Source organism: Taudactylus pleione, unplaced genomic scaffold (genome assembly GCF_031769625.1).
Source record: "Taudactylus pleione unplaced genomic scaffold, aTauple2 ptg000007l, whole genome shotgun sequence".
In the NCBI taxonomy this organism is placed as follows: Eukaryota; Metazoa; Chordata; class Amphibia; order Anura; family Myobatrachidae; genus Taudactylus; species Taudactylus pleione.
In genome coordinates, this window is record NW_028284410.1 from 28,983,586 (window position 1) to 29,011,512 (window position 27,927).

The 27,927-nt window shown below is 41.4% G+C and overlaps 1 protein-coding gene across 1 annotated transcript in view; it reads left to right on the forward strand.

Moving 5' to 3' along the window:
• CSMD2 (CUB and Sushi multiple domains 2) overlaps positions 1-27,927 on the forward strand; it is a 1,115,355-nt gene that overhangs the window by 1,011,965 nt on the left and 75,463 nt on the right. The window contains exons 39-47 of the mRNA XM_088462676.1: positions 866-935; positions 2,612-2,728; positions 6,145-6,354; positions 6,927-7,115; positions 7,599-7,776; positions 24,946-25,091; positions 25,561-25,641; positions 27,091-27,204; positions 27,479-27,667. Coding sequence (XP_088318802.1) covers positions 866-935; positions 2,612-2,728; positions 6,145-6,354; positions 6,927-7,115; positions 7,599-7,776; positions 24,946-25,091; positions 25,561-25,641; positions 27,091-27,204; positions 27,479-27,667 — 1,294 coding nt within the window. The remainder of the gene's footprint in view (positions 1-865; positions 936-2,611; positions 2,729-6,144; positions 6,355-6,926; positions 7,116-7,598; positions 7,777-24,945; positions 25,092-25,560; positions 25,642-27,090; positions 27,205-27,478; positions 27,668-27,927) is intronic.

Sequence of the window (27,927 nt, forward strand, 5' to 3'; positions counted from 1 at the left end):
TTCCAGCTTCTAATGCTCTGAAAAAGATACAAAACACCCACACTAAGGCCAGGCCTCGCCGCTTTCCGCTCAGCTCCAGTTTCAAACTTTCTGTTAGCTAAGTAACATAGTAAAACATTAATCATTTCATTTTGTTATACACTAGGTGAAGTACAGTATATGCAAAGAGCTAGTAATCCAGAAAAGTCCCAGCTTAAACTTTGCAAGATAGTCATAAATCACAAATAAAGGTGCATGCAAAAATAAAAAAAATCATACACATCTCATGATACCCCTGGCTCCGTATTGACAGTCTATATGCTGGGCTTATGTCAAGTCACCATCATCAGGGTGTATTTGAGCATGCCCTAAAACAGATGTGTATGCCTGTCCCTTATGGTCAGCTTTGACGCATGTGCATGCGTTCTCTCTGTGGGCATGAATAATGTGAATTTGCCAAATTGATGCTATGCAAACCTAACGTAAATATAACTCATCATCAGGCCCATAGACACCAGTACCGACTACTGTCTAATACTAATGCCCGTTATTAGAAATGGCGCATGAATAACAGTGAGATGGATTTATCTGACTGTGTATACACACAAATTTATCTCTGTAGACAAAATAAAATGGGAATTCAGTGTAACTCTTTTGATTGCAGTAACTATGGGCTGTATGACAGTAGCTCTATACAAACATGGATCAGCACAAGAGCGCCTGAGCACAATGAAGGCTAGTGCTCTTCTAGCTGGAATCTGCCACTCTTTCACCAGTATAAATCTTCAAAAAATATTGTCTATGTATTTTAATAAATGGTTTAAAGTAAAAATACACTAAAAAGAAACACCCAATGATGTTGTGCAAATAATGTTTTTTTCTGCAGGGTCACTCTCATATATCATGTATGCCGGGTACAGTCAGACGCTGGAATTATCCTCCTCCTCTGTGTATCGGTAAGTGTAAATGCATATGTACAAACAATGTTGTGCTATTGTTTAGTAGTTATTGCAGCACTATAGCTTTTAAGCTAGACTTTCAGGTGCAAATGTTACTATTCTTTCATTTAATGCCTTATTTGCTTTATCTTGTGTATCTGTATATGGGTGGATTACAAAGAGAGTACATTTATTTCAGATTAGTAAGGACAGTGAGGTATCCACATGTATTTACTTTATGTATGAAGTGTTTACCTCCTTGTCTTGTTTTTGTAATGTGGTGTTATCTGTCTTTGATGGGCCAGTTTCAATTCCTGGCTCTGAAATTTTGGGATAATGCTATAAATATATATACATAATGGGTTACCTCAGCCCACCCCTACCTGCCCCCTCCATTCTCCGTCCCTCCCCTCCACACTCCATCCTTCCCTGCTGATTTCTTACCTCATTCCAGGGGCAGTGATTCACCTGTTTGGCTGGCCTGACCCATTGCTGCACTGGGAGCCATTGTGTGGGTGGGTGCGCTTGGCTCCCACTTTGCATGACATAGCATCTCCACACACCAGAAGTACACCATGGCTTGTAGGAAGGCAAAAATATATAGAAAGTTCTATTGTGAAAAAGTCTAAGCATCATATCAAAAGTCTAAGCTCCACAGGCTCCTCTAAGTTCCCCCTCAGGTTCTCTTTCTCATGGGAAGGCAGAGGAGGGAGATGTCAGTCTCATTTCTGCTGGTGCTCCGTATCAGTGATTCTATGTCACAGCATAGCACCACATCTTCAGCCTATCACTGGCACAGAGTAGCAGCAGCACTGCAGAAGGTAGAATGTATTCAAGGCAAGCTCAGTTTAATTAAAATTATGAAACACACCCCCTTTCTCCATTATTAGATAATGCGGAAACGATTTGTTTAATTTAAATCCATAGGAAGCCTGGAACTCAGTGGCACTGATTCTCTCACATCACTCATTCAGTGTTTTATGCACCTCTGAGAATGTGGCACTCTAAGTGGCTGACTTTGGTTACCTAAGGGTAGCATTGGCTCTGCCCCTGTGGTGTACTTGGTTTATACTTTTGCTTTTCCTCCAGATTATACAACTGCTCTGTTTTCTATTTACTAGCATTATGTCTTACCTATCTTGTTCTTTCACGGATATGGAAATTGCTTAAACTGCCTGCTGTCCACAGTTCACTAGTACAGGTTGAGTCTCCCATATCTAAAATGCTTGGGGCCAGGGGTATTTTGGATATCGGAATATTCCGTATTTTGGAATAATTGCATACCATAATGAAATTTCTTAGCAATAGGTTTCAAATCTGAACAAAAAATGCATTGCTATATTATATACACCTTATACACACAGCCTGCAGGTAATTTTATTCAATATTTCCAATAATTTTGTGGCTCAAACACAGTTTGTGTACATACTTGAAATTCATGTATGTGTCATATACACCTTATATACACAGCCTATAGGTCATTTTATACTTTATTTTTAATAATTGTGTGCCTTAAACAAAGTTTGTGTACATTGAGCCATCAAAAATCAAAGGTTTTCGCTGTCAAAGTCATGCTAAAAATATTCCGTATTTCGGAATATTTGGATATGGGAGACTCAACCTGTACATCAAATACTGTACTCTTGTCTCTCCTCTTACAAGTGTGACATCCACTGCTTATACTCTCTCCTTAGCTCAATGTGGAGGAGTTACAGAAGACATGGAAGGTGTCATACTGAGTCCTGGATTCCCAGGAAACTATCCCAGTAATTTGGACTGCACCTGGAAGATCTCTTTACCAGTGGGATTCGGTGAGTGACAGCACCGTCACATTTCATATACAGTAGGCTTCAGTCTGGCAACACCTGCTTAATCAACTGTGACAGCAGAGGTTATCAGACTTTATCTGATGGAGATAAATGGCGCTTATCACGGTAAGATGTTGCTGTGGGTGATGTCAGGTGCACAGCTGCTGGATGTTTTTTATGCACAATTTGCACAAAGTGCAACAAGCAATGTTGATGCCCAGTTTGGTTGTTTATGTAAAAGTTCCCTAAAATATGAAAGTGTAGGACCAGAGCACTTGCATAAAATCTATTTTTTACTGGGATTTTTACCTTGCTGAGCAATATATTGTCATCTGATAACCCCTGTGTCCATCAGGAAACATTGCAACACTTGTGATTACCACCAAATCACCAGATGTCCATTTTCATACTTCAAGCAAATGTGGTTTCATCGCACACACAGATTGGTGTCCCCTGTTTTAATTTACATGGAATTGCTTTAATGCAAACCATATGTAGTTATTCCTTTTCATTCTTCTAAGAAGAGAGAGAATAAGCAGAGCAGTGAGCAGATTAAATATTAATGTGGTCAATGTGTGGAATTAATTGTCTGCATGCCATTAAGCACAAAATAGTTTTACCAGCTAATTAAAGCCAGGTTATAATGAGATGTGACTTTCCTTAACTCTTCTCCATCACTAGACTTAACAACTGTGAAATGTAACATTCAATTTTATTTCATTGATCTAGGTCTAGGGAGGTAAATGTTAGTGGGAAATGTACTCTGCACTTGCTTTAGTTACATTCAATGGCACTGCACGTGTTTCCTGCATGTGAGAGTTGCACACAGGACTAGGCTAGGCTACAATCTGATGGGCTCAGATTTTACTTCCATGTGTATAACCTACTTTTGAAGTGAACAGTCCTAGGGCTAAATTTACTAAAAGTGTTTTTTTTTTTTAAAGCTTCCGTGTGTTCTGAGCTTTTGGCCGCTGGATTTATAGAGACATTTGTATTAATTACAAAACCGGGTGCATTTTGATTTGAATATTATTGCCCCTTTAAATGGAGAGGTGTTGATTAATTGTTGTGGAGAGAAGTTATTATTTACAATAAAATGCAGGGAGTCTCTATCAGGCCAATTGCTGTCATTGTATGGAAACGGGATGTAGTTATGAATGGCGATATTCGAATCCCGACTAGGGATTTAAGATAGACGTCGAAATACCGATGCCTATCTTAATCCCCATGCCGGAACGCCGAAGAACGCCGGACCAAACGAGGTAAGTCCGGGCGCCCTTTGCGTTAGATTCGGGGGGGGGGGGGGGGGTTAGCATTAGGGAGTGTAGCAGGGTTAGGTTTTGGGAAGGGAGGCTAGGGTTAGGAACCCCTAGGGGGGAGGGTTAGGCATACCCCCAGGATTGTTAGGTTTAGGGTGCATTAAGGGGGGGTTAGACACCCCCTGGTGGAGGATAAGGTTAGGCACTAGGAGGGGAGGCAAGGGTTAGGGGGGAGAGGGGATGTGTAGTGTACTTACCTGCCCTGTCGGGATCTTCTCCTTCAGCCGCCGGGACTTCATTTCCATTCTGGAACATATACCTATGTATTAGTGAAGGGTCCAATATATTTTTCAAGTTGAATTAATTTGTACAGTGCTACCAAAATACAAATGTGTTTTTTTTTATTTAAGAGTGCAAAAACAAAAAGTCAGTGTAACAGTCAGAAAAAATTAATTTACAGTTCAGAACCTGTGAGGTTATTAATCTGGTACTGTTGATGTAGATTTAGGTCTTTTCGTCCATGTATATATCAGGATGAAGTACTCCTTGAACACTATAGCAGTACCCTTATGGATGGATAAGATAAGCATTCTTTCACATTTCCTAAATATATTTAATTGATGGTTTTACCTTAGCAACATACCTTTCAGCTGTCATGATATCAGCTGCACAGTCCCGAATCATAGACATAGAAATAGATGTAACTAACATGAAAAAGGGGCGCTGTTTCCTCTCAAAGTGGGTGGACTGGGCCGAGGCTTATTTTGTCCTCATTTTGCATGTTTGAATGTTTGGGGGGGATTAGTTCCAGGCCTAGTTCTTGCTAGACTGTACCATTTTTAAATCTGTGTTAAGCCTCTTTCAGTAAGCATAAACATGGTCAGTACCAAACCTAATCTGCTGGTGAGACTCAAAATATTTTCATTGAACACAGCATCTAGTCTTACATTAAGATGCCCAGGTTCGTACGTGTTCGACCTTTAAGGTGCACTATCTGGGCCTCTTGTGTTTTATAGCAGAAGGATGCCTGTCCAACAGCGGAACACCTATGACTTATCCATGTTTGAAACATGCTTCAATAATACGCTTGGTAGCTTTTTCTACAGAAAGATTTGTTACACACAGTCTATGGTTTCCCAGAGCTACCAGGGTAATAAATAGTCATAAACCTTGTAATAAATGCCAGACTACATATTTTATGCCAAATGAGGTATTACTACAGGACATTTTCCTATTGTGTATTCTATACATAGTTGTATAAATATGGCATAAGACTTATGCTAACAATATACTTTGGGGGCAATTCAATTCAGCAGTGATTGTCAGCTGCACACATACAGTATCTGCCATTTATGGTATCTACAACATCGCTAGTTTTCTGTTCATCTCCACAGGGTGCGAGGAAATACTAGCGATGTTACTGGCTGCGTTGTGCCATTACAGAAAGGCACATCGAGACCATTGCATTTAACTGCATGATAATGGATTATTATTATTATTCTGTATTTATACGGCACCACAAAGGCTCCGCAGTGCCTTACACAGTACATAAATGAGCACACAAGAAAACAGTTAATAGTAATATAAAACAATACAGGACAAGGACATGGTTTATGCACTTAGCTGCATAACACAAGCAGCAGGGCCTCAGCAAGCAAATATTAGGTGCCAAGTGGGGAGTTAGGAGTAAAAGATACTATAAGTATGGGGAGGAGAAGCACGTGAGGAATGAGGGCCCTGCTTGTGAGAGCTTACATTCTAAAGGATGGATGCACCTTTACACTGGATGTAAATATACAGTATGTTATAATTATATAAAGTTGCTTGTATCTAATTAATGTACAACTACAAATACAGCCTCAGAAATATAATTTTTGTATGTACAGTATGAAAAATTCAAATTTTTAAGTTTAGCTTCATTTAGGCCTCTAATGTCTGCAATATGGAACAGTCCCAAACTACAAAATTACAGAAATGTACACATGGTGTATGCCTGTTATATGATTGTGTGTATCCTGCAGACTAATCTGCTACTGTGCACAAAAGATAAAAGGCAGAATCATAAAGTTTCATATTATTGTAATATTACATAATTTTTTTTTAATATTATGTTTATTGTGTACATAATACTGATTTTTCTCTTTCTAAACTTGTTTGTAGGAGCTCACATTCAGTTTCTCAGCTTCTCAAGTGAAGCAAATCATGACTTTGTGGAGATCCGCAATGGCCCTCATGAGACCAGCAGTGTAATTGGCCGGTTTAGTGGATCAGAGACACCTGGCAACCTTCTATCTACATCACATGAAACCTCTATTTATTTTCATAGTGACCATTCACAAAATAAACCAGGATTCAAATTGGAATATCAGGGTAAGGAGTTACTACAGATCTAAGTTTTACATTTTATCTTGTGACTAGACATACATACACACAGTAATTGGAGACTACATAAGCAGACTGTTTATATGAGTTGTATGAATTTTAGAAGTTACTGTGTAGGAGAGAGGTCACATGGACCTAGCTAAGCAATGATGAATATGTTAACTTTTCTGTTAACTATTGACCCCATTTAGCATATGCATTTGTGCTAAAGTATAAAGGACATATCTGCCAAAGTTTTTCTTAGAGAGTACCCATTCCCCAGAAGGAAGCCTGAATCATTTTTATTAAATAACCCATCTTCTTGGCAAGAATTTATCTCCATGAAATTTCTGGACATATACATATTGATGTTATTCATTGTCTGTAATATAGAAGGAGGAAAACAAAGCAGAACATTTACAATGGTATAAACGTCTTAGCTTTAAACATCTCAGGTTGTTATAAGTTCTTCAAGTGACCCTTTAAAGATAGTTAATAAAGCAGAGAAATGAATGCTGCTTTGGGTAATTGTATTCAGTGCGTAGTTGAATTTTGGACAGTATTTTCTTTTCCTTCTGCAGCCTATGAGCTTCAAGAGTGTCCTGATCCAGAACCGTTTTCCCACGGTGTGGTCCGAGGAGCTGGGTACAATGTGGGGCAATCAATCTCCTTTGAGTGCAATCCTGGATACCAGTTGGTAGGTCATCCAGTCCTAACATGCCAGCATGGCACCAGCAGAAACTGGGATCACCCGTTTCCCAGGTGTGAAGGTATGTGCAGCTCTAACCAGCTTTATAAAACAGCCATTGTTTTATAAGAATGAACAACAGGCATAGGTCGGTAAGGGAAATTACATAGTAGGGCCAAAAACAAATTGTTTCAAAATGAATGCTATACTGTAGCGTCTAGGCTACTCTTGCTCTGGTGTATCTGGGAATAGTGTCACCCCTAGACTAGTCCTGTTTCTTTTATCTGTACAATTTATTATATTATCAAAAATTGGTATAATGTGCAAAATACACCCTTTGTATAGTGTTCATTTCTTTTTTTTGTGTGTACCTTTACTTGTCTATTTTAGAAGCTTTAGTAAATTTACCCCCAGGAGTACTAAAAGATTATAGAGCTGCATTTTAAGGTGTTCCAATCGAAAGCAGATACAGCAAGATCTGCAGGAAGTTTCTTTATTTTGGTTTACACCAACAAATCCAGTTGACACTGTCATTTGTTTGTCTGTTCCTCCGTGTGCTGTTCAGTTCCATGTGGAGGAAATGTCACAGCGTTCAATGGTTCCATATACTCTCCTGGCTTCCCCAATCAATACCCAAATTCCCAGGACTGTTCCTGGATCATCACTGTTCCAATTGGATTCGGAATTCACATCAACTTCACAATCTTGGAAACAGAACCTCAGAATGATCACATCACTGTCTGGTAAGCAGCTCCAGCTTTCTGCATTCCTGTTACCAATACCATAGGATTAGTGTGGCAAAACAACAGTTTACCATGCATTTTTAATTTAGTTTTTATTTTTACAGCTGTAATACTATGCCATTTTAATTCTTTATTTTCTCAAACTAAAAACTGTAATTTGTTACTTAAACATCATTATCTGATACCAATGAAAACCATTTTAAATAACAAGAGCAAGAAATACAATGATGGGAGTTAGCACAGACTAAGATGATGACTTTTTTTTAATAATCTTTTATTTATTTGTTTTTCATTTCTGAAGCTGGATACTCAGGCCGTAAAGACTGCTTAGCGATCACATAGAGTTTCATTACATCACATTTCATGTATTTTGAAAACCTCATGCTGGGTAGCAGCTGACGGCTAGAGATCCAGCCTCGATCTGTGGGGTTCTGCCCTACTCTCCTTACTGCATAGATGGAATCATTCAGTCCATTTCTAGCACAGACATAATTCCAGCAGTCCTTATATTTGGAATATCAAATCAGTATGATCACTTTCCCTTCCAGCACAGCCAGGTTGCACTGCAGGTGGGGCAGAGAGATTTAGATTTGGGAGGGGTGTGTGCTAGCTAAATCATACTTGCCTGCTTTTGAAAAAGCATATCAGGGAGATTGTGAAAGCAGCACCTATGAGTGAGGCTGTAAAGTGGACGTGTACTGCTACATCTGAGAGGCGTGCCTTAAATTTGGCTTACATCCAAATGTAAATGAGCCCCAAAGCAGTAAATAAGATCTTGTAGTTTGTGAAAACACCATGATACTTTTCAGAAAATGCATGTAGCCATAGGGATCATTGTGCCTTATAACCAATGCAGGGAAATTAGACTAATGATCCCATTTGAATGCATATATTATTTGGGGTCTATTTTTATAAAAGCTCCTTAATGGGGGTAAGGTGCAATCAGGGAGATTGATAGACTCTTCAGGGAGATTACTGCTATTTCAGGGAGTCTCCCTGACAATCAGGGAGAAAAGGCAAGTATGAGCTAAACTCTAAATTGCAGTGTGAAAATAAAACTGTCAAGCATTTGTGGGTTACGTGCAAAAGCAGTCAGTATTTACCCTAAAACTATTGGTATGGAGTGCACTACTGCGCTTCCTCCATGTTCCTTCATACCTGAAGCATTTGTACATAACCAAGATGACCACCATAAATTAGTATGCACATGTGCAGCGCCATCTTGTTACTCTGTTTGAGCGCCACATTGGTACACTCAGCTCCGTGGGGATCCTGCAGATACCTGCATTCTGTCCTGTGATCCTGCCTACATACAGTACATGACCGTCTGGTCCTCTGTATGCTCCGCTCCATCACCAGTATCTGTACACAGAACTGTGAGTACGACTGTACTGTCACTAAGCACTACAATATACACTAGTTTCTGATTAAGTTTATCTACCTTGGGTGTCTACCAAATTATTATCCGCTGGTGTCTATTAATAACAACTATTATACAAATATCAACAGAAAAAAAATATTTTGCCCCCCTTGCATATTGCAACATGGTTTGTTCCAGGTGCAAAGTTATGGCTTTTTTTTTTTTGCTTTGCTCCCAACTCTAAAACATCCCATATGAGTGAACTTCCACTTATATATGCAGCAATGGGATATGTTCAGTATCCGGGCAAAGGGATGCCTGTCAGAATCCCAGCACTGGCATCCCACCCACTGGCATCCTGAAGGTGAGTAGCAGGGTTGGGGGGACGGTTAGGCACTAGGGGGAGGGTCAGGCAATAGGGGGGGGGGCTTAGGTTTAGGGTGCATGGGGGGGTTAGGTTTAAGCACTAGGGGGGGAGGTTAGGTTAAGGCATAGGGGAGGTTTAGGGTAGGGAGAGGGTTAGCATACCTACCGACAGGTGTCGGTATCCTAACCCTGTTGGGATGCCGGCATTGGAATTTTGAGCACCGGCATCCCATACCCTTACTGCAGAGATAAAAATGCAACCTATAAAATAGACAGCCCTAATGTTTCCTAATTCTTATTATTTATTTAGGTAAAAGAGCCTACAATGAACAGTATGTTAGCGCTTTTAAGCTGCAATGTTCTGCAATACTAGACTACAGCTACATTAAGGAAAAAGCTTATATTTATATATTTAAATGTTCTTATTGTGCATAAAGACATGCACAGCACTTTTCATTTCCTCTTTGAAAGGTATCTATGTTTATTTTCTGTATATGGACAACTGCAAATTACTATTCTGTAATTCCATTCTCAGGCTCTGTATACCAGAGATAATGCATTATATTTGTTTATACTTTGTGTGTATCTATCTATATTGTTATTGTTGTTATATGAAGCCAATTGTAATACACAGCCCTGCATAGTAAATATCTGTAATTCACATTAGTCCCTGTCCCATTGGAGCATTATATCATTATTTTTATCCTTTATTTATATGGTGCCACAATGGTTCAGCAGTTCCAAACAAAGTACTTAAACAGTTGAGCAGAACAAGAGAGCAGTACAGTACAAGACAATGCAGGACAAGTACATTGTATATCAACATTGCTGCAACAGTGGTCAGAACACTCAAATAATGAGCAGGGTGGCAGAAGTCAAGGGTTAGGTGCCATTGTAAGGAGTATGGAGTAGATAATAGTATAAGTAAGGGAAGGAAAAGTACATGGGGAAGAGGGCCCTGCTCGTGAGAGCTTACATTGTAAATGGGAGGGGCAGACAGACAGGGTGACACAGATGGTGTAGAGAGAGAGCATGGCACAGAGGGTTAGGTTGAAAGATGGATGGCTTTGATGAAGAAGTGGGTCATGAGAGCCCGTTTGAAGTTTATTAAAGAGGTAAAGAATCTGATAGGGAGAGGTAGAGAGCAGCACGTGCAAAATCTTGAAAGTGATCATGGGAAGAAGTAATCAGTTGACATGAGAGACGACATTCATTTGAAGAGCAAAGAGGGTGTGCAGCAGTGTGAAGGGAGATTAGGTCAGAGATGTAAATGGGAGAGGAATGGGTGAGAGTTTGAGGAAAGGTAGATGTGAGTATCATCAGCATAGTGATGATATTAGAGACCAAAAGAGCTGATAAGCTGAACTAAAGAGGACGTATAGTGGGAGAAAAGGAGAGATCTAAGAACAGACTCTTGGGGACACCTACTGTTAGTGGAAGTGGGGGGAAAGTGCAGTCATAAGAGGAGTCAGAGAGGTACAGTAGGAGTACAGCTAGGAGAGTATCATGTAGACCAAGTGGGTGAAGGATTTGCAGGATGAGAGGGTGGTCCACTGTGACAAAAGCAACAGAGAGGTCAAGAGGAATGAGCAGAGGGTAATGGCCCTTGTAAAGTAGGTAATTGGTGACTTTCATGGAAGTCTGACTGAAATGGGTCAAGCAGGGAGAGGGAGGAAAGAAAGGTGGTAAGGCAGTTGTAAACAATATGTTCAAAGAGTTTGGAGGCAAAAGGGAGGAGAGAGATGGATCTGTAGTTGGAGACAGTGAAGAATCAAGGGCAGATTTTTTAAGGATGGGGGAGACAAGGGCGTGCCAGAATGCAGAGGGGACAGTGCCTGATGAGAGGAAGATATTGAGGAGGTGGGCAAGATGGGTAAAGGAGGAGGTGGGAGGGGATAGTGTCAAGGGGGGAGGTTGAGGGGGCAACTGGATGATGTGGCCATAGCCATCTCCAGATACAGGGGAAAAAGAAGTTAGAAGAGGTCTGGTGGATATGATGTCTTGATGTATGGAGTAAATTTTAGAAGTGAAGTAGGTGACAAATTCAGAGGCAGAGATTGCGGAGGGGAGATGAAGAGGGATGGTCAGTGAAGGGAGTTGAAGATGGTGAAGAAATGCCGTGGGTTTGAGAACAGGGAGGAGATGAGGTTCTTGAAATATGACTGTTTAGAGAGGGAAAGGGCAGCACTGTAGGATGAGAGCATAACTTTGAAATGAAGGAAGTCTGCCTCTGAGATTTTTTGTAGGTGTCTGGTGAATTTAGAATGCCAGGGTTGAGGTGTTGCTCTGTGACGGTGAGTAGTGATTGCTGGAGCAACAGAGACAACAGCAGAAGTAAGGGAGACATTGGACAGAGACGTGGCTTGTTCAAGGCAGGAGAGAGAGAATAGGTGAGAGAAGTGTCAAGCAGGGTGTCACACCTGCCGACACTTGAGACTCCTGGAGGGAGGTAGGCTTACTAGGCACAATAAACTGAGGTGGTCTTTCTTTCATGAAACTCAGTAGCACAGTATAAAAGTAAAATAGAATTTATTCACAAAATAATTATAATCAGAAAGGTCTCATATAAAGTCTCAAACAGCACAGAGGTTCACATATGCAATAATAAGTATAGGAGAAAATCCCCAAATATATATATATGCAGTCTTTAACATATAAGAACTAACATGGTAGGGAACCCCGAGTCCAGTATGAGGCTAACACCTCAGGATGGCTTTGAGGACATTTGCTAGGGTAGAACCCTGTAGTAATGGAAATCCGGAGCAGAGCGAGCCCTGCAGAATAATATAATTCTGTGACAGGGCCGAGCCCTGCGGTGCAGTGAGAGATGAAGCAAACTTGAGCCTTGTGGTGTAGTGAAGTCGGAGCAGGGTTAAGCCCTGTAAGGCGATGAGATTCCAGAACAGGGTTGAGCCCTGCGGCGTGGTTAGAGTTCGGAGCCCCATGATGGTTGAGCCCTGTGATGCAGAGAAGATTGTAGCAGGGTTGAGCCCTGTGATGTAATGAGATTCCGGAACAGGGTTGAGCCCTGCGGCGTGGTTAGAGTTCAGAGCCCCATGATGGTTGAGCCCTGTGATGCAGAGAAGATTGTAGCAGGGTTGAGCCCTGTGATGTAATGAGATTCTGGAACAGGGTTGAGCCCTGCGGCGTGACTAGGGTTCGGAGCGGGGTTGAGCCCCGTGATGCAGGGATGATACTGTAATGGTGCAGTTGACAACTGTAACAAGGATGAGTTCAATATCCACAGGAACTGAAAGACTACAGGCAAAGATAAATAGTGCAGCAAAATGATGAAACCACAGTGATGGAGCAGTAAGCAATACTTAGGCAATAGGAATGTTGGGCTCAGTAGTGCAGCGGGTAACTGGCATCAGAAGTTCATCTGGAATATAACAAAGTCCACAGCAATCCTCAGGCACAGCGGGGATCTGCCAGGAGTCCAAGAAAATACCTGAAAGCAACGTTGCACAGACACTGAGACACAGTTAGTAACAGGCTTTATACTAGAGGTCTGTGATCCATAGGAAGTTTCAGAACATGTGACCCAAATGGAATCAGGGTTGAAATAATAAGCAATCGAGAAATCCCACAACCTGACGACACCTGGGAAACAGATGATCACTTTAACACTCTATCACCTAAATGAGAAGCATGCCAGCAAGCAGGATACCTCCTCCAATGACCACAATGGAACTTTGGCAAAAGTAGTCTATCTTTATGTACTGAAATAGTCGCAGTCCTGACACAGGGAGGATAAGGAAACGGTGTCGATAGCCTCAATGTTACATTTAGTGATAGCCTTAGGAGGCAGAGGTGGAGAAGGTGAAAGGGATAAGTTAAAAAAGAGTAGGTGATGGTCATAGAGGGGGAAAGGGGAATTGGTGAAATCAGAGAGATCAAAATTATATGTGAAAACCAGGTCAAGTGAGTTCCCACTAACATGGCAGGATGATTTGGTTCATTGTGAGAGACCAATCGATTATGTGAGGGTAAAGAGTTTAGAGGCAGAGAATTTTGTGGGAATATCGATAGGGATACTGTAGTCACCTAAGATAATGGAGGGAAGATCTTAAGATAGAAAGCGAGGGAGCCAGGAAGCAAAGTTGTCAAGGAATTTGGAGGGAGAGCATACATACAGTCTCAATGTTCTAACACACATTTTCAATACAATTATAATTATCTGTGTTACGCATAATAGCTTGGTACCACTTCTCTCCAGTATGTTCACATGAGTTGCCAGTGGATCTATATACAAACTCCTTACTTGTAACTGTATCGGGGATAAATGGTTTTAATTGGGAAGAAGAACAAGATCCTTTTTTTGGAGTGGGACCAGCTAACTGTTATTATTATTATTATTATTATTATTATTATTATTATAATATTTTGAACAACATAAGTCACTTATTATTTGCTTTCTAGACTGAAGCTATAAGGTCAATCCAATTAGATTCGAGTTTGCAAGTGTGAGTTTATTTCACTAAACTCACACACTTCTCACAAATGCTCTCTCACAAGAAACGCTCATTCCAATTAGGAATGCCATCTAGTGCTACTCACATGGAGGGTGTGCGGTTTCTATAGCATCCGGCATGGGAGAAGAGCATTTGGGAAACCATCAGTTTCCACAAAAAAGTTACAAAATTGTGTTAGCAGAATCATACAGAAGGCTGTTAATGGGCATAAGAAAAGTACTGGAGATTTTTAAATGGTGTCAAATGGCTGATTTGTCCATTTAAAAAAAAAAATTAGGAAAAACTTATGAAAAGCAAACTTTCGTTTAATCTCAAACTAATTAAATGAAAAATTTAAAAATAAGGAGAAAAAAGGTGATTTGTGATAATTTGAGGCAACTTCAACCTTAAAAAAAAGGCAAAAAAAATTATTTTTTATTAAAAAATACTGTAATTACATTTGTGGTGCAAAAACTAACAACAAAGTTGATTTGGGGGTAATTTAAGGCCATTTTTTAAAAATGGACATGTAATTATTGGGCCAATTAAGCTAATTGAAAAGTTCTAAATGCCTAACTGGTCATTAGTGGGTCTGTCCAAGGGGTTGTGTACTGTGTGCCGACATTTTACCTTTAGAATAAAGATTTTCCATACCATCTCACACCCACATGAAGGGTGCTCACCAAATAAATATGATTCTCCTCTGAAAAAAATATGAGAGTTTGGTATCACACCTAACTGAAATGATCTTTATATATAGCTAAATATTATCAGCGATATGGACCTGACCGTTAACCAGCCCATACCATAAATACAGTGCATCCGGAAAGTATTCACAATGCTTCACTTTTTTGATAAAGCTTCACGGATTGGAAGCGAAACGCATTAATGGATTACCATACATCGCTACATGTTGTTGTCAAGACTGCTGGTTATTGATAACTTTGGTTTGGGAACCAAAGTTCACCTGGCATCCATTCTCTTATCCAATCTGTGGGACCTGGTTCGCTACAGAGGAGAGGTAAAGAAAGAGAGGCATTCAGGGGCTGTCTTTATTACAAGCCTCAGGACATCTCCTTCCTCATGAGCACCTGTACACCTGTCCTTGTCATTTGTGGTATCACCACAACGGCCCCCATGTAACCATTACGGATTGGAGAAGTCACCGTGAAACATCAGCGTAGCGGCTCTCCTGGACACAAGGAGATGCTTGCCACAACTGACAGAGCAGAGTAAGCGCTTACACAAGATTTTGAAATCTACTACATCAGTCACACTCACCTCCGTATGGAGACTCTAGCAAGGCTTGTATTTTTCAAGTGAAAATTGTGGATTCAAGACTTTTTTACCTTTATTCTTTGGATTGCAATCCAGTGAGATATATATGCTATTTCAATCTCATGGGGTTGTACCATCGTCAGTCATATATAGTCAGATCCCAATTGGGAGGTTATATATATATATATATATATATATATATATATATATATATATAGAGTCTATAAGGTTGGCACTCCCTCCATAAACTAAGACAACCGGGGTGCCAGCAATAGAAATTTTCAGACAAACATCCATCAAGTAGCGGCACTCGTCGGATTTCCAAACCATAAGGAAAATGAGGACAAAGCAAGTGTATTCAACGTTTCGGGTTTATTTCAACCCTTTGTCAACGTTGAATACACTTGCTGTGTCCTCATTTTCCTTATGGTTTGGAAATCCGACGAGTGCCGCTACTTGATGGATGTTTATATATATATATATATATATATATATATATATATGTAATTTGATTAGTCAGTTAAGACTTCTGCAGAAGATTCTGTATTTTTTACTACATGTTTTATTGTCACATGAATATATTTATACTGTATAAAAATTGATTATTTTTATGCTACTTTTGGTGTCTTCAATCTTTTTTTTCTGCCATATTTGGTTTCTATTTAGTAATTAAGTCAATTAGCGCAACATCATTAGTGTGTTTCTATTTTGTGTTTGATCACCTATTGGTGGTCTTAATTGGGTGTACATAGACCCATACGTGTGTACAGCTGTTTTTGGACAACTATTAACTATCAATCATTGTAATATTAGTGCCAGTCTGAATATTGTTGTAGTTTGGTTATAAAATTAGCTGGCTACTTTAATAATTCAGGATACTTAGGAAGCACAGTGGTGTGTGTTTGTGTCAGACAATTTAGACTGCAAGCTTCAATAGGCAAAGGACTGAATTGAATTAAAAAGAATGTTGTCAGTTATCATGTCGACATGAGAATGTTGACATGGTTGAAATGGCGACATGCTTAGCATGTTGATAGTTACTATGTCGACATTCATCATGTCTACATAGCTAACATGTTGACATGATAGAATTCTGACCTAACGTCTCTGGTGGCCCAGCAGTCACTTACATGGTTGCAACAGCTGCAGTGGCTCCATTGCGGCTTCCATGTCCCGGGGGTCATGTGAACTTCTGGCGCAGACCTTCTGATGAAGCAGCAGTGTAAAGTTGATTTACTTGTGTATATGCATGGCCTCAATATCAATAAATAACATTTGCAATTTCAATCAGTATACACATATTTCATTCAATGAATATAGATGGTACTAGACTGATATGGAGAATGTGTTGAGGTCAAAGCTCACATTTAAACAGAGAAGAAGTATTTATAAATGAAAATATATTTTAAGGGGCAATAATCATGAGGAACTTGTAGATAACAGAGTTTTCCACCTGAACCTACTGAACCTAATGTATTGGTTTGATATACTCTTCTCCAATTTAAAATAAGTAAACTGTTTTTCTTTTGTAGTTTAATTGTGAGTTTTTCAGTATTTACAGCTTCAGGAGAGTTGCTTATTGTATGTAAATTATGGATCTGCTCTGATGTGGTGTCTGAGTTATACCCCTTTTGATCCCTTGAGTGCAAAATGGTCTATAGCAGAGCATCCAATTAATTTACTACTGCAGTCACATGGACTGAATTAATTGCTTGATTAGAAAGGTGTTGTCAAGCTCCAGACTATTAAAACCCCCTTATACCACTTCGGTGCCTGTCCAGGATAGCACAGAGCTCCGCTCACGCTGCACATTGCTCCCGGCTGGTGCTGAGCTCTGTCTGTGCTGATCCTGCTCCGTCTGCTCAGTGTCCTGTTACTGAGCATGGAGATGGCTCTCCGCAGCCTCTTGCTCTCAACGTGTCTTCCCAGCATGATGGCACACAGGCTATATCCTAAACAACAGTATGGGCTCAGCCATGTTGGACTCTGTCACCTGATGCTCTTTCTCTAGTCAGAGTGCTGCTCCCAGACCAGCTGATCGCAGCATCCAATCCCTGGAGATCCTCCCCTTTAAATTACATTTCCAGACTGGCCTCTCTTGCCAGTCCCAGTCCGTTATATCCAGTTACTATATCTGGTAAACAAGTCTCCTATACCATCTTGCACACCAGTCTGGTTTTTACCACTGAGACTTGTTCTTCCAGCCACCATCATTTCCAGTCGATACCTCCAACCATCGGTCTCATCTGATGCTTCCAACATTGGACTCATATTAATTAACTTCCTCAATTCATCAACTTCGGTTCCTACCTATCAAGTTCATCAATTCATCAATATCGGACTCTTATCAATTAAGTTCTTCAATTCATTAACATCGGTCCCAACCGATCAAGTTCATCAATTCTTCAACATCAAGTCTCTAACCGATCCAGCTCTTAATCCAGCATCATCGGCCCCAATCTGATTCTGCTCATTCATTCAGTACGGTTATCTCCAGTTCACATTCCAACCTGCTGTTTAATAGAGACATTCCATTCTTCTTCTCGCCTTCGGACCCATCATCCTCTGCAGCTCCTCTACCTCCTCACAGCAATACATGAGTAAGTCCTGGCACAAACCACCCAGGTTTATTCACACCTCCCAAGTCTCCTCTTCAGCCTCCCATGCCGGTTCCAGCCCAAACCAACCCTCACACATGACAGGTGTTTTTAAAGCATCAAATTTTGAATTCAACACCAATAGTAAGTTAATTAAGGGACAGAGCATTTTGTACTGTGTGGATAATGCTTTATTGAAGGGTCTGGAATGGCTGTCTGTCATATCCCAAGTCCACGAAAATAATCAGTTCTGTCTGGATGTTATAAAGGTCTTGGTGGAAAACACAATGATGTAGAAGAAAAAGCAATATACTGTATTTAGTAGAAAGATACAGGACTACATATACTGTATGTACAAGCCATTAAAGACATCCGTAGATGGAAAACCATTGAACGTGGTCTCATGCAAACTATTGTGGCAGATTCTTCATCAGTGTTGTGATGCCAGATAGGTGTAACATATGGCAATAACCAAACCACAGGTATATGTACATTTAAATAGCAATGATGTGTATTTGCTCCTACCCTCTGACAAGTACAACAATTACATCTCCTAACAGTCATAATTGTGTGTTTCTGCAGAACTGCATGAGCTGCATTTGCATCATCATGCCCTTGCTTTGCTTGGCCTAGGTTACCACATTCAGACAAAAGCGGGGCTTGGACCCTGGTTTTTCCCGGGTTATTGAACAAGAGTTGGACCCAGGTCACAACTCTTACCCCCTTGCATCTTGGACCTTGGTTATTCCCGGGTCGATCCCTTTCGCACATAACCCATGTCACCTCTGCCAAATGTATGAGTCATTAGAAGTGGACGTTTTCTTACAACTCAAGCTCACAAAGCTGAGTCCTAAAAATTAGGTGTCAGTACCCCTGAACCGTCAATGAGATACGTTTACTGTAACCCGCGTTGAATAACCTGAGACGCACCTATTCATACCCCTTTTACACCATAGCTAAAACCCCGGTTACAGCAGGTTAAACCCAGGTTGCTGCTGGGTGTAAAAGGGGTTAGGGTTGGATTCCTGGGTCAGGTGACCCGGCAATCCAACCCGGGTAGCTTGCAGGGTTTAACACGGGAACAACCCGTGCAATCCTGCAGTGTAAACAGGTAACGTGGGTTACACTGCGGGTAACTCTCGGCTCATCGAGATGATGTCATCTCCAAGCGCCTGGAGAAGTGTTCCCCTGCACCCGTGTGCAGTGTGCATGGCACCGATCTGGGAATAACCCTGATTAGAGCCACAGTGGAAAAGGGGTCTGTCCTGGGTGGGTCTGACCCATTCGGGACTGTGGACCTGAGTCAGACCCGCGGGCTAGGCTGCCTTCGCATGTAGCCTACCAATGTTTTGCAAAGCGGGCATGCGTATAAGATGCAGTGCACGTGCACGATTGGGAAGCTTTCGCACGCGGCACATAGCCAACTCGCTAGAATGAGTGACAGGACGAGCCGTTTGTGGGTGGTGACGGGATGGTCGATGGAAACGGGGGTGTGGTGGTGCGAACGCAGGCGTGTCTGAGCATCTTAATGCCGTTTCATAGGCGTGCATAATTAAGACACAGCGTCATAATACATGTCACATAACTGAATTATGCACTGAAGCACTCGCAGTGCTTGCGGTAGGGTATGGTCAGCCACAAGTGCTGCGTATGGATCCGATGTTACCGATGGTTGCATATACTTCCTGGAGATGACGTGTATCACTACTGGAAAGTGGGCATGTTAAGACAGGCTGGTGGGCGTCTAAGTACACACCGCGATTGCTTGCCAAGACATAGTGGGCGTGCTAATGACTTGCCGTGCGATCGCTGTATTTTCATACTTTGGCTGCGTGCGGACTCATCTAATGAGCGGGTTTGAATCAAGCCAAATCAGTATGAGATAGCAGGCAACTGGGTCAGACCCTGAAATAACCCTGGTAGTGACCAGGGTTGATGACCCGGCAATTTTGACCCAGTTTGTCTCTCTCACACAGAAAATGGACCCAAGTTGACTCGGCTTGCCCCGTCAAATTCCCGGGTACTTTTCTCTGTCTGAAAGGGGTATTAGACTGCCACTTCCCTCCACCATCCTTGCTCCTATATCATTACCCACTTCCTTTAAAATGTAAACTCTCACAGGCAGACACTCTACCCTCATGTCTGTCAACTTTCCATTATCCTTGTTTGACCCTGTCATGTATTATGCTGATTTGTTTCTATGGGAACTATATATGAAGATGATAAAAGCCTTGTTCCTGGAGTTATCACCTATTCTCAAATACTGAAAGCATTAATACCAGAGAAATCCAGAGAATTCTCCTGTGCTTACCTATTTAGAATGGCTTTCCAGATCTCAGTGGGGAGGATGACTTATCTCTATATAAGAAGAGAAGGCATTACCCTATACCTGGTAATGGGGACTTGTGAAGTCAGAAAGGCTTTGCATTATCCACGCTGGGACAAACTAATATGCTGCTTGCCGCCCATGCATATTTCACAGTGAGACAATTTAATTTGGGACTGGATCACCACATTGGGATAATCTAGTATACTATAACTACTACTGTATTTAAACATTGATGCTGGATTACTACCCTAATAATTTTGTTAGCTGTTGATTATTTTTCTGAAATATCACAATAATCAATACTCCCATATTGTAATCTAATTTTATCATGGTATTAAATCCAGATGTTGGACTACTACCTGAATAATTTTATTAGGTGTTGATTATTTTCTTACCATATTGTCAAACTCAATATCTTACACACTGTGATTCTATAAATTCTTCAATTGTGTACAAACCTGTTATTAAATTTTTTCAGAAAGTGAGAACTTATACTTGGTCCCAGGTTTTTAAAACAAGTACTTATCAGTACTATATTTGTGTGTCTGTTTGCATTTTGTATGTACTCTCTTGCAGATTGCATTTTGTACTTATTAAAAGTTAAGTTTTATACAGATGATCTGCTCACTAAAGTAGGCGAGTGTACCAACCAAGAGAGTACCTTTTCTTGTTTTCTATATTGCATACTTGCTTCACTCTTTTAGGTGCAGCTCCACACGTCATATTCACCATTTTTCATATAGGACTGAATTGTGTCTCTTATTATTGTGGAATATACTGTACCCACCATCTTTGTTGATTCTTTGAGTTTTCATACCAGTGCACTGATCTTCCCTTCCCCTTCCCCCCCCCCCCACATACAGCATATTTCACAGTGAGTAAACAGCGGCACTACTAGAATCTGTGAATCTCTCCGACAAGAGGCAATACAGATTGCGTATCCCTGTGTGCTATGAAATTTGTTCTGTTAATTGCATCCGTGCATTTATTCTGCTGAACTGTACTCTCGTTTTTGTTATGTTTAATATTTTCATAGTTGCCTATTCTCCCAGAATTCCCAAAAGGCTCCTAAAAATTGGGTGTCCCCAGAAGAGTGGGCAAGTCTCAAGTTTTACCATGTGAAGTGGATGGTCCGAGCGTCCAATTACGTGATTTGCACTGAATCACGTCATCAATCAACCCCCCCTACACAATGCCGGTATTTGAGGGAATTGTGTAGTGGTGGTTGAGGCCTAGATGATGCAATCGCATCATCCCATCCACTGGCTTACCTACTTTGCGACAACACCCCCCTTCCTCCTCAAGTCAGCAAGTAGGGAGTATAGCAGGCGCTACAGTATGGAATGGGTATGTAATGCCGGCTGTCGGGATGCCTCTTGTCAGAATACCAACAGCGGCATCCCGATGATTGCTATCCCGACAGGGGTCGGGTAAGTATACTTACCTTCACCCCTAACCCTCGCTTCTTGTAGCCTAACCCTAACCCTCCCCACCCCGCATCCTAACCCTCCCAATTAGTGCTTGAACATAACCCCCCTTTCGTGCTTAAACCTATCCCTCAGTGACTAACCCTAACCCCCCCAATGGTGCCAAGCACTAACCCTCCCCCCTAGGGGTGCCTAACACTAACCTCCTCCCAAAAAAACCTAACCCTAACCCCGCAACGCTCCCTAAACCTAACCCCCCCCTGTATCTAACGCTAAGGGCGCCCGGACTTACCTTGTTTGGTCTGGCGTCCTTCGGCATCGTCATTAAGATAGGCATCGGTATTTCAACACCTATATTAAGTCCCTTGTAGGTATTGAGACAGACTGCATCGCGGCCGCCGGTCTCATAACTGCATCCCCTACAGTATCTGTGATGCCATAGAAATAAATTATTATGGTGATGACCTGCACATGCGCACTCAGGATAGAGGCACATGTGCCCTGCATGCGTAACACTATGGGCCTAGTTTCTGAGTTTGGAATAGAGTAATATGTAACTGCACCTGGACAAACCATGTTGCAATGCAAGGGGTGCAAATACATACATTATTTTTGCATTTGGGGTAAATACTGGCTGCTTTTGCATGTAGCCCACAAATGCTGGACAGCAGGGCTGCCACCAGACATTGTGGGGCCTTGTACTGACAAAATAGGCAAGCTCCCCCCCTCAGGGAAATGGGCAGTTGGTTGAAGCTGTGGATAATGTGTGTGGAGCTACACTAGGGATGGCCATCAGTATAGTTACCATCGATGACGATATAGCAAGTGGCCATCGATGGTTACCAACTATGTAATGGATGACCATCGATGGTCCATCGTGGGCCAATCAGAACCTGGGGCAGTACTTCACGTGTGTTGGGGCGAAGCTATGCTCTGTATCCTGGCACCATGTAAGAAAAAGAAAAAAATATTCGGTTATGCTGGGCCATCGATGGAGGGAAATCATCTGGTTCTCCCCTATCGATGGTAAAAGCATTCAACAACGGCCATAAACCACCGATGATTATGAATCATCGATGGACGATGGCTATCCCTAAACAACACTGCAATCACATAAAATACATTGAAATAGCCAGACCCATGTCAAATACATTGAAATAATTAGATCCACATAAAATACACAGAAAAGGCCAGATCCACATAAAATACACTTAAAAAGCCAGATCCACGTAAAATACACTGAAAAAGCCAGGCTCACATAAAAAGCCAGAAGGAAGGGACAGGGAGAGCTATGCCTATTTGGGGCACAGGGATGGCTGGACATGGTGGGGGGGTGGCACAGGGCAAGGAAGTCTGGACCTTAATGTGGGTAGGGGGGAGGCACAGGGTAGGAATGTACTTGGGGGGGTGCAGGGAAGGCCAGCTGCAGTAGGTAGAGGGACAGGGCAGGGACTATGTACTTACCAGCCTAATTGGTTTCTCCAGCCGGTCCGGAGAGAGCAGGGCCCGGGTGACAGTGGTGCAAAATGCAGATATGCATCGGCAGCCAGCTAGAAACCACGCCGGCCAATCACAGCTCACAGCCGGTGAACATATTTGAAGTTCCGCTGGCAGCGCTGTTTCTCCCTGGCTGTCTGTGCATATCTGCACTGCTGCCACCCGGGCCCCCACTCTCTTCGGGCCCGGAACTACGAGCCTGGCAGTCCCCCCCCGATGGTGGCCCATATGGACAGCTTTATTTTTACACTGCAATTTAGATTTCAGTTTGGAAACACCCCTCCCAAATCTATATAATTCAGCCCCACCTGCAATGCAACATGGTTTTACCAAGATGTACAGTTACTTGCTCTTTCTTACTCTATACCCAAATCTGAATCAGGCACTATATCATACTTGCTGACTCTTTCCGGGAGTGAGCTGTCAGGCTTCTATGACTCGGGAGCATGATGCAGCAGAAAGGGGGCGTGGTGCGGCGATGATGCAACATGAGGGGAGCATGGGGTGTGATCGCGTCATTGTGGCCCCACCCCCACTTCACAATACCGAGAGTAACGGCATTGTAAAGCAGGGTGCGGGGCCATGATTACGCGATTCACGCGAATCTCATTACCAGACCCCCGATGCGGAGGTGTATATATGGGGATGTGGGAGGATGCAAGGGGGTGGCGGCCGGCCGGGAGATTTGCCTACTTTTCTGGAGAGCCGGGAGCTCCACACGATTTTCGGGACACTCTCGGCTATCCCGGGAGAGAATGCATGTATGCCCTATAGTTGTCCTTATTAAAAAGTGGGCGTCTGAGTAATTCAGCCCTGGGGGCAAGATAGATATTTGTGCAGCTTCTGCTTCAATCTGCAGGAATTGTTTTGTAAACTGTGCAATAACGCTGATCAGATGGAAAATATAGGAACATGCACTATCCATAACAAGTGTGAGCTTTAGAGCATGTTTTGTAAGCAAATCGAGCCTCTTCCCTGCTAAGTATCTCAATTCCGTTTTTGTATGCAGAGACCTGATGCTTGTTTATTTTTTCCATTTTAGATTTATATTCTGTTATCCATTATTTCTTTACATGGCACTGATAAATACTTGTGGGTTTTTCCTACTGCAGGTCGGGCCATGAGGTTGCTGATGGATAGTGGCAGGACAGCTCGTTAACACTAATTTAAAACGCAAGTGAAGTTAATTGGAAAGGATGGGGACACTGTCAAAGTGTCCCCAGCGCTTGGGCCAGAGGCTTGCATAGTGAGGATAGGATAGGAGGCTGCTGGGAGGGGGGACTCGCATGACACTGACAAATTGCTCAGTTTTCAGAAACTGTCACTGCATCTGACCTGAGGAATATTGCACTGCTCACGTTCTCATTTCTGTGATGCAGTCTCTTTCTCCCATATTCACATCTATTATCTCACATTTGTACGCAGTGCGGGTGTACACTAATGTGCGTTCCTCTGTGTTTCTAAAATGATACGTCTGCTTCGTATATAATGTAATATCTGCTCATATAAGGGGCAATTAAAATAGTTTCAAGAAAGAAATGTGCCTCATAAACACAGAAACAACTATTCTCATAGGTAAAATGTCGGTTTGCTTTATGGCAATTGTGAGCAAAATAACATGTTACCAGTTGCTGCACTGAACATGCAAACTGACAAATCCCCTCCTGGTAAAATCACTATGCTCATGTGTGGATGTTAGGAGTGTATGCACATAAACCTTTGACTCCTTAAATTCCATTAATCATCATTATGCCATATACAATGATACATAATAATGATACAGAAGGGTCTAGTTAAATTGACCGCTAAGTCACAGTTATTATGACCTGCACTGTACTATATTTGTTTTTCTGTGTTGCAGGGATGGGCCCCAACAAACGGACATTCAGCTAGGTGTGTTCACCAGCAGTTCCACAAAAAGATCAACTATGAGCTCCTCCAATCAGGTCCTTATAACCTTTCACAGCAATGCTGCCAATGGAGGGATCTTCGCGTTGTACTTCTATGGTCAGTTGGAGGGGGATCATAAGTAGCAATGGCCTGGGCAATAGACACAGATGTGACTTGATACACATCTATTCTGTCATATTTGAGAAGAATATGAAAATACTAGTGTGCGCACTGTCTTACTATACGTGATCCTAGTCAATGGCATATTATTGATCACAAAAGTGTGTATGTATCCATATGTTCACTACATAATCTCAAAAAGGGGAATACTACTCAAGTCATTATTATGTTAACTTTGCTAAATAATCTATTTCCATTAAGAACTCTTTGAGTCCTTCACATTTTAAACTGTATAATTTACTGTACATTGTAAATATAATTTATGTGATACTTGATTAGATTATATGTCAAAGCATATGATTGTGTCAGTCCTCATCTGCTTTCATAGTTTTCCCAAGGGAAATATTCACCATTCATTTTGTGCCAATCATCACTTTCTCCAACCAATGATCTCCTTCTGTGGCAGGATACCGGCTCAGGAAGTGTAAACCACCAACTACAGTTCCAAATGGAGAGGTTCTCTCAGGGAGCGAGGAGTTCCTGATGGGTAAGTTCTCTGTCCATATTCAACTAGGTTTACTTGAAAAAGTCCATACATCCAGTTGGTGCAAAGTGTAATTTATTGGCCCCTGAGATACTTGGAAACGAGTCCGTAATCTGGCAAACCATAGTGAATGGAACAAAAAGACATTCAATTAAAAGTCTGAACGTGTGAAACGTGAATGTTATTTCTATCCAGGAATAATTGTTCCCGGTGGAACGATATAAGGTTCTTGGATACAGAAGGTTAATTAAGCCACACAAACCAGTATCTTGAAAAAAAAAAATGCAATTTATTACAAGAAATGACAAGATATAAAAGAATAATAGTTACATAGCTTCAGAATATAAATGGTTACACGATCCAGGGGCCTCATCTCTCAGAATGGAGAGCTGGAATGAACAATATCCTGGCTACCAACTGCAGTCTGGTCCAGGCTTAGGGCAGGCCACTGGAATCTCTTTTGTCTCCTGTGTATATAGTATCCTACTTGCATACCCATCTAACTCTTACTAATATGGGCATAAACCTACTTCAAACTACTTTATTGGTTAACTACTGATAAGGACTTTCTAAAACAACGCAAGCGTACATCGCAGTAGACAACGCCTTGTGGATTTATGGCCTGTCTGCTTTCCACATTCCTGTACCATTTCATGCCTGATACACCACCTCATGTCTGATACACACATAAGAACCATGAATAGAAATGGCTGTCAGTAGCCATTTTGCTCTCCCAATACAAAAATAAACCACAGAAGTAAAAATACCAGACAGAATAGTACTGTTCTGCTCATAAACTTTTTATGCTTTTTATATACTGTATCTTACAGATATTGGGATCTTCTGGGGCTGATAATGTTTTTAAACATATGTCCTTGGAAGTGTTTGACTTTTAATGACCCTGGTTTTAATATACATATAATGCACAGTGCCATTTCTGAATGCAGTTCTCAGTACCTGTTGTTTCTGATATCACTTAACATTCAGTGATGGAGAATATTTGACATATAGTAGGATTGTAAGAGTACGATTATGTCAAGTTGTGATGCCGTGTTGGTAATTGGGTATGATATGTCCGCCGCTGAGTCAAGTAAGTATGTACCTAGCCTGACTTGAGAGTATGCACATTCCCTGCAGAAAAAGTGTATTGATATTATTTAAAATGTTGCACTCAATGCTAACAGCTTGCATGCAAAATCAATAATTAAATAAATAAATATATGTGTACCTCTTGCATTGCAACATGGTTTGTCTAGGTGCAAATGCACTCCTTAATTTTGCTTTGCTACCAATTCTGAATCAATTCTACAAAGTGCAAAGCAATCGAGAACAGGGATTGTCAACTTTTCTAATTTTTGTAAATAAATTTCACCACTAGCTGCGTAACAAAAAGTGTTATGTTATCGTTAATGTCACTGTAATTATTTTGATTTTCCACACCCTGCTCCCCAGGTGACATTGTGCGCTACAAATGCCTCCCAGGATTCACCTTGGTGGGGCCTGAAATCTTGATTTGTCGGCTTGGAACCCACTTACAGTTTGAGGAACCTCCCCCATCCTGTGATGGTAAGATATTCTAACACATCTCCATGTCACAATATTTTGACTAACCTGTTTTCCCTAATGCACTTTGGCTGTAGCCTGCTCTGAGACTTAGTTATATAATGTATGCAGTTAAGTTACTGTATAGTAGTGCTAATGACTATAAACTTTGAGTGGTAGGCTATTTCAGATAACTAACTCAATAACTGAAGATTTTTTAAAACAAGACACATTTCTTTTTGTTTTATTTTATACTGTGGTAATTTTTACAGCTGTGTTGATTTTTGTTTTTCCTTAGTACTTTGTCCAGCCATTGAGATCCTAACTGATTCCACTGGAGTAATCCTGAGCCAAAGTTACCCCGGTACCTATCCTCAGTTCCAGACATGTTCCTGGCTCATTAAAGTTGAGGCCGGGTACAATGTGACCCTTACTGTGGAGTACTTTCTAAGTGAGAAGCAGTATGACGAGTTCGACATTTTTGATGGTGAGACAAACTTGATGCCATTCTTTGCTTCACTTTAATCATTTGTTTTGTTTATTTGTTTAATATAGTATGTTATATTGAATACTTAAATCAGAATTTATAGTATACGGTACATTAAAAGCAGTGGCGCATGCAGGGGGGGTTTCTGAGTACCCATAAACCCCACCTGACGGACCAAATTTTTTTTTCAGAGACGGAGACAGCCTTGTCTCCGTCTCTCCGGTCAGCACTGGCCACAATCAGAGATGCCGCACATGTGC